Below are 7,605 nucleotides of genomic sequence, written 5' to 3'. Positions count from 1 at the left end.
GCAGGGATGATGCAGGTCAGGAATGAATTGCATTAGCAGAGCTATGGGCTGGAATAGCAGAGCTGCTGTAGGGCAGGATGGTGGCTCATTGAAATGTGGAGAGCCAGGACTGGAACAACCGGGAGGGCTGAGGTGCATGGCGGGGCTGAGTGCTCTGGAAATCAGGGGGTGAAGTGGGTGGAGGCTGAGATCCCTATCAAAGCGAGAGGGAGCCTGAGTAGTGACACCCTACTATCCCTGCCTCTAGCCAGCGCTTTAGGCCCCCCGCTTTCATCAGCTGCAAAATTCATGCACATATTTAACACTAAGGAGCATAAAGCGAAGAGCAGACCCTGCACCTCTGTCCTAAAGTCTTTTAATGAACACAGAGACACAGCAGTTACATCCCACACACTGTACATATCAGAGCTGGATGGTGAGAACAGAAGGACCAACGGGTTCATCTCTGCAGTGGCTGGTGGAGAAGAAGGATAGCCCAAGAGCCCCAAAGTTACAAGCACGACCAAGACCCCTTGGAGTTGTTGACATGTAGCCATTGGCATGTGGCACAGGCACTGCCTCTCCGTGTAGCACGGGATTTGTGCAGGAGGGCTGGCGAGGCTCTCACCCTTGACGTTTAATGGGATCGGCACCTCAGGCCACAGTGGTGATACCTCCTAGGTCTTCCCTGTGGCCTTCCAACGAGTTGGCCCCATGCACCAGGACCTTCAGGAGCCAATGGTGCCACGTTGTGGCAATTAATTGGCTGCATCATGTGAAGCAATAGCTGTCGTTGCTGGTGCCATGGAAGCCGGGGGGCAAGGGGGCGATTTAAGCACAGAGACTCGCTGAGCTTTTCCCAAGGAGCTTTCCACAAATGGGCTGGCTTGACAGCTAATGGAGGAAGAGGGCACAGACAGGGCAGCGTGAAGGGGCGGCAGGAGGCGAAGCTGCAGGCAGTGGGAGAGGGTGACTCTTCATCCTTCCAGGCAGCACCTAGGAATCGAAATGGAAGCATCAGACAGCACGAAGGAAGAGGGTTTTCTTAGGCAGAGGCTGTGAGCTGGTGGGGAGGGTGCCGTGCAACACCACAGCCAGCAGCGTTCAGGGAGGGATTGGCCTTAAGGAACAACACTTAGCATGAGAAATCAGAGCAAGTTACCACATGAAAAAGAGAACAAACAGAAGAGCTCTCCTGAAATCCCGTCCTCGGGAGACAGTGTTTACAGGACCGGGCACCGCAGCCAGCCGAGCCGTTCCGTCGCAGTGGGATCCTGCCCAAGGGCGAGTTGAGGCACAGCGCGGTGTATTTGCAGCCAGCAAACAGGGAGGCGCTGGCGCGTACACAGGCAGGAGGTGCTGTCTTATCTTGTACCGCCGACACAGAGATGCTCACAAAATGTGTCTAGAAAGAGGGCAGGGGCCTGGCACTGAGGCTCATCTAGCGCTCAAGCTGCCCAAATTCAGCTCCTCCTGCAGCGGATACAAACCTGGCATGCGGTAAATGGCCAGCTGGCGGCACTGGGTTGTTCAGCGGGCAAGAGGGCTCCGGAGGGGATGAGCCCCAGGCCAGCGTGTGATACAGACACTTGGACTGAGAAGGTTATTTCAATAAAACCCCCAGGGGAGGGGAAGGGTTTATGAAACAGGCACGGAAAATGTATCCAATTTGGAGCGGCAAGAGCAAGAGAGCCCTGCAGATTCCCCATGCTCACAAAGACCAACCCCTAGAGCGAGGTGCCCCACCGGGGGCTGGTGAGGCCCAGATCTCACCCCACCCCGCGCTCATTGGACCTCGTCTCAGAGTTCAGGGACCGTAGGGGTATTACCCCATGTACACCCCCACCCACCTCGCTCACTAGATTTCAGCTCTGAGCTCAGGGATCTGGTTGGGGCTGTCAGATCCCATTGTCATACAAGCCCCCCCTCCATCCCCACTTGCTAGAGCTCATCTCAGAGCTCAGGGATCTGCATCCCACCCCTACCCTGCCCCCCTGCTCCCTGGGGCTCACCCCTGCTTGCTTTGCAGGGTGGTCATTTTTTTATATCTAAGTCAAGGGAAACTGTTTTCTCAAACCCTGATTAGAAGAGGTGTTTCTTCCTATAAACCACACTGGGATTTGCCCGAGATACCAACCACTGCCTTGGGCATGAGCTGGCTCCCGGCATCGGCTCGGCTCACCACCACAGACCAAAGAGAGTCCAAAATCCAAAGGCCTCGGGCCAACCGATGACCCAGTTTGTTTCCCCGGAGCAAGAATCAGAGCAAAACTGTAACTGACGGGGAACTCCTGGGCCATAGACACTGACTGCATCTTGCTTCATGTAAAGCGTTGGTTCCCAACCTTTTTGGCTCGAGGGACACAGCTATCATTTTTGCAACCCTGAAGAGCCTCCAATGTCCACCAGAAACCCTCCCTGCCCCCCCCACTGCAGCCAGACGGAAGGAGTTCAGGGAGGAGGCTGCCTCTTTGCTGATCTCCTGTCCCGCTGGTTGCAGCAGGGAAACCAAGATCTGTGCTCCCCTCCCTCTGGCTCCAGCAGGGACCCTAGCGCCTTTGGACCCAGGAGGGGCGCTTTGCTGTGCTACCTGCTACTGTCAGGGGGAGGGAAGGGGAGTGCTGATCTCCCATCTCCTTGGTTGCAGTAAGGAGCCTACACCCATCTAGTAGTTCCATGGCAACAAGCTCAGCTGGGTCCTTAGACAGCGGTGGGCCACTTTGGAAGACCAAGTGGCCCACAGGCTACGGGCTGAGAACCACTGATGTAAAAGGCAGTGGGGAAGGGATGGTAGGAACAAAGGGAGGCGTGGACAGAACACAGTACCTTTCACTGGCCTGTTGGAGATTTGGCAGCATCAAACATCTTCTTCCTGCCCTCCATCCCCGACATGGCCTCCACATTCTTACGCCAGTCACCCACTTCCACGGGGCGCTCCTGCAGGGAGACGCAGGGTTAGGGGTCCTGGCCACACAGGGCAGGACTCAGAGAGAGATAGCGAGATAGCCGCGTGTGTGCAGGCATCCGTGTGTGTACACGTGCGTGAGCGTGTGTGCACGGAGGTTTGTCTGCACACAGGTTTGCATACATATGCATGGGTGGCTAAGTCTGTGCAGACCTGTGCCGTGTATGAATGCGTGGGTGGGTGCATGTATGGGGGCGTGTTCATCCATGTCTGAATCCTTATCGTGGAAGGTTTATTTTGTCCTTTATTTCTGTCCTGGCTGCCTCAGAAGCTGCTCCGGGCCTGAGTGAACCTAAATCCCACAGGCCGTCCAATATGCGACCTGCCACCTCCACCCAGACCCAGAACAGCCGCTCCAGCGATGATCTCATGCTGCCACGGCATCCCATTGCACTCATTCTGTGGCGCTCGGGGGTGACCTGTCATGTTATTACACTGACAGACAGACAGACAGACAGACCTGCTCCAATAACCCTGTTGTACATTCATACAAAATAGCCTGTATATTTTGGGGCCCTTGATTACTAGTGCAAACAGCTGCTTTGACCCAAGGCGGGGAAAGGAAAGTGATATTTAAAGAGATCCCTTTTCCCGGTGAGTCCGTTAGGACCCATAGTGTCCCTGGAACTGCTCTGTGTGAAGCTGAATTATAACCCCAGGGGGTGAGGGTAGTTGTCTACGGTTTTAAAGCCCCATGTGCTCCCTAGAGTCAGTATAGATGGAGACAGCCGGGAAAGCAGCGAGGAAGGGCCCTATCCTGCAGTGTGGTGAGGCCCTGCGGTGCCTTGAGTGAGCAGCCTGACCCCCTGCAGGATCAGACCCACAGTGTCCATCAGAACCTGCCAGTGTATTCCTTCTCCTGCAAGATCAGTGTGGAGCAGGCTACACGGCAGGAGCTCGCTTGCAGCTGGAGTTAAAAGAACGGGATGATTTTTATGAGCAATGCTGACGAGACAGACAAGGATCAGGGATCACCAAACCTGCTGCTTCGGGGCATAAGCCGATGGCCACAGGAATCAGGAAGGGAAGATATCTTGCCTGTGCAATATTGCACAATTGGCCAGGTGCAACATGTTTCCTGTCTCCAGTGTGTCTTGTCTCTGCCGTAGGCAGGATGCTGGACCAACAGTTGGATTCAATATACAAACTCCAGGCCTGGCTTTCTGCCCATTTACCCCAGTGTAAATCAGGATCAACTGCACTGAGCTACGGGGAGCAATCCCAGTTGCATCCAAGTCCCTCCGGGCAGTAAAATCCCAGGAGCCCTCTTTCAAAACAAGAGAGCAGCTGCGGGAAGTGAAGTCAACAGAGATACTCCAGAGTTACACCAGCATACATGTGAGCGGAATGGGGCCCGTGAGCCAAATGCGCCCATTTCAAGCCTCGCTTCAGCCTCTGGTTGACCCTTTGCACAGGGGTGAATTTCACCACCCACCTTCTCCGTGTCCTCCTTCTTGACAGATTTCAGGTTGGCTCTCAGGTCCATGGAGACTTTGTGCTTGGAGCCGAGCAGGGCCCGCAGCATGGCATCAGCGGAGACACGGACACGGCGCAGCGGGGGGCGCTTGAACTTCCCCCGGAGGTCGAGCACTTTCAGCTTCAGGTCTTTGATCTGCAGGTGGAGGAAGAAAGGAGGAATTGTCGGGAGGGGGGAGTATCACACAGCTGCACTGCGCCAGGGGGAGGCTTCAAACCAGCCTGCAGGGAGGCTCTCTGCCTGCTCCTGACACCAGGGGAGCCAGCTCCCCCACCACCGCCATGTGCGGAGGGCCTCAGGATCCTCACAGGCAGCCCATCCTGACCGGGAACACACCCATCCAGAGTCAGTGGCTACTGCTGATAATCTGGCTGCAGGGCTTTAGTTCGGATGGGCTGGGAGAGCTCGCACGTGGCACGTTTCCCTCTAAATTGTTCAGGTGCGAATGTTTCAGTGATCAGAAGGGCAGAAGGAGGCAGTGGGGTCTGGTGAATGGGGCCATGAATCAGGACCCAGGAAGCCTGAGATCTGTTCCCAGCTCTACACCTAACTCATGTCATCTCCTCTCTCTGTGCCTCAGTTTCTCCTACTGCCCTGTGCCCACCGTGTCCATTTAGGCTGTGAGCTCATTAGGGCAGGAACTCTCTCACTGTATTTGGGCAGTGCCTGGCACCATGGATCCCTGGTTTGGGGACCTCCGGGTGCTACTGTAACACAAATAACGCTAATAACCTAGGTGAGCTGCGTAGAAGGCATCAGAACAAATAACCGTTTAAATGAGACATAAACTCCACACAACTTTGTTGCCTGGAGGTGGGGGGGAAGGGGCTGATACAGAAGCTGTTTAGCTTCCTCCTACCTCTCTGGTGTTGTGGATGCATTTCGCTTCGAAATCGTATCGCTCCTCATCCACAATCTCCACCTTCTCGTGCAGCTCCCTGCACAGATCCTGCACGGAGAGATCACAAAGGCCAAGCTGTGAGCGTCCTTCCTGCTCCGTCTTCTGAGCTTCCCAGCGGAGGCCCTGGCTTGCTACAGCGGGTACCACTTTAAGAGCTGGGCCTTTAGCAGGCAGCACATTAACGGTGCCCCCTAGAGGTGATGGTGATTCTCCATCCGTCGTCTGCCCAGAAATCCCTGTGGCCAACATCTCCCTGTCTTCCCTGGGAAACCACCTTCACCATCCACCCCAGTGTATTCCAAAGCCTCTGGACCCTGCGAAGAGGGACCCATTCATGAGTGACTGGAGGGGCCCTGTCTCAGCCATAAAGAACAGGGTGGATTCCTGAGCTGTTGTCAGACCCCCGCGCAGGTCCCCACTCGAGCGTACCTGGAGCTGGCTGAAGGACAGCCCGCTGGTCCGCAGTGGCGTGATCCGCTCGGCCAGGTATCTCTCCTTCTCCCCTTCCTTGTCAACTTGATCTTGTTCCCATGCTTCCTTGGCTTTGGCCAGCATCAAACTCTAGCGCACACGGCAGACAACAACAGCCTGAGCAGATGCACTGTGCTGTGAGCCCCCGAGCCATCACCCCACGCCAGGGGCACAGTGCAGGGAGCTACCGAAGAGCCCGGGAGGATGAGATCAGCACATCTGTGGTGAGGGGCAGAGAACCTGCCCCAGACCCATAGGGAAGGGTCTTCAGGGCTTATCCAGCATGGTGCTGCCACTGGTACAACTAAAAGTATTTACCCCATGATGTGGGATAAACTGGGAGAGGAGGGTTGGAGAATCTATTTCTGTTTCAGAGCCTTCAGTGGAGTGTCTACTCCTGACTGATGCTGGGGTCATCAGGCTCTCTGCATGCATTTATTTTCCCCTTTAAGCAAAAATATTTCCCCAAAACCATGTCTTGTCTGTGAGGTGCCTAGTGTACTGTGGGCACTAAGCAATGATTAGTATTCATTATTATTAACCAAGGATGGAGGAAGCAGCACCTGACACCCAATTGTGTATTTAATGCAGCTTGCCTCAGGAAACTCAGGGTCTGTCCCTTGAGTACGTGTAGGCTTGGAAGGATTCAATTTTAATCGGTAAATGTTGATTTCACCGCGCACACGCAAACCGATGAAAAATATTTCCATTGACACTAACTGAATTTTTGCAACTAGGCAGAGTCACACAAATGCTGCTGGAGCGCTTATTGGAGCTTGATTTCAGGCGATTGACTTTGTTCTTTGTGACATGCGATGTTGACAATCTGTGTTTTAACAGTGATAAAGCTTTACCATTTTGAATGGCAACGTTGACTGTCCTTAAATCATTATTGTCAGAGCTCCGCCCTATTTTCTGATCCTCCCCCAATCTCCCACAGGTGTGAAAATTTAAATTGATAAAAAACAACAAAGAACTGCTTTAAAATAAATTTTGATATTATCCATCAATATTCTTTTTAAAAAAAATCAAATTCTGCTGAGCCTAGATACATGACACATTGGCTAAGTGTGCCCCCACTAGCAGCTGGTCTGCATAAAAGCCTAATAATACGGACAGAATTACTTCTGCAGCACCCATGCTAAAGGCCTTGGTTTTTAGTGCTGCAGGTTCCCCGGTTCAATCCGTGCTGATTAACTTGGGGTTGGGGATGTTGCATTTCCAACCGTGCAGTCCTGAGCAGCTGAGGAATTGTTACATGGAGGTGGGAACAGGGCTGGCTTCTTCAGAGACCCAGGATCCTATCTGTATCCAGTGGAAAGCTGAGCTTTTCTTTCCATACCCCATTGGTCAGAAAGGGGCTGTCTAGGCATGGAAATGTTCATTGTATGTTTGAGCACCAATGATTTTAATCCTGACTTACTATCCCAGCTGGGATAGACCCAAAGAGACTCACCTTCAACATAAGTTTGCGTGAGGCTGTGATCTTGGATTTTCTCTACGGAGGAAAAGGACAAAAGAAAAGACATTTTAAATGCAAGCTCATTACAGAAAATGCATATTAATGTCCAGATGTCTTAAGGAAAAAGAATCCAGGAGCACTTACCTCCCTGCAGTTGTTCATTCAGAGAGAAGAAATAAAGAGGGGAAAAACAGAACAGAGGATCAATAGAGAGAATTCAAGAAACACCCAGTGCAATTAAAGGTTACAGATGGACTCTTTGCTACTGCATGAAACATGTGCTGCAGATAGGGTGATCAGATGTCCTGATTTTATAGGGACAGTCCAGGTATTCAGGGCTTTGTATTATA

General features: G+C 52.9%; 1 protein-coding gene across 1 annotated transcript; it reads right to left on the bottom strand.

Moving 5' to 3' along the window:
- Positions 1-339: 339 nt before the first annotated feature.
- Positions 340-7,339, bottom strand: TNNI1 (troponin I1, slow skeletal type). Its single transcript, XM_067531496.1, is given in 6 exon segments — positions 340-975; positions 2,806-2,916; positions 4,380-4,556; positions 5,281-5,370; positions 5,752-5,883; positions 7,250-7,339. Coding segments are annotated over 5 exon segments (597 nt in total). The 3' UTR covers positions 340-975; positions 2,806-2,808.
- Between the last annotated feature and the right edge of the window lie 266 nt (positions 7,340-7,605).

This window comes from Emydura macquarii, unplaced genomic scaffold (genome assembly GCF_026122565.2).
Source record: "Emydura macquarii macquarii isolate MOO-44397 ecotype Brisbane River unplaced genomic scaffold, CSIRO-AGI_Emac_v2 contig_3220, whole genome shotgun sequence".
NCBI lineage: Eukaryota > Metazoa > Chordata > Testudines > Chelidae > Emydura > Emydura macquarii.
Note: the sequence above shows the minus strand (reverse complement) of the source record. Positions and strands in the feature narration are given on the sequence as shown.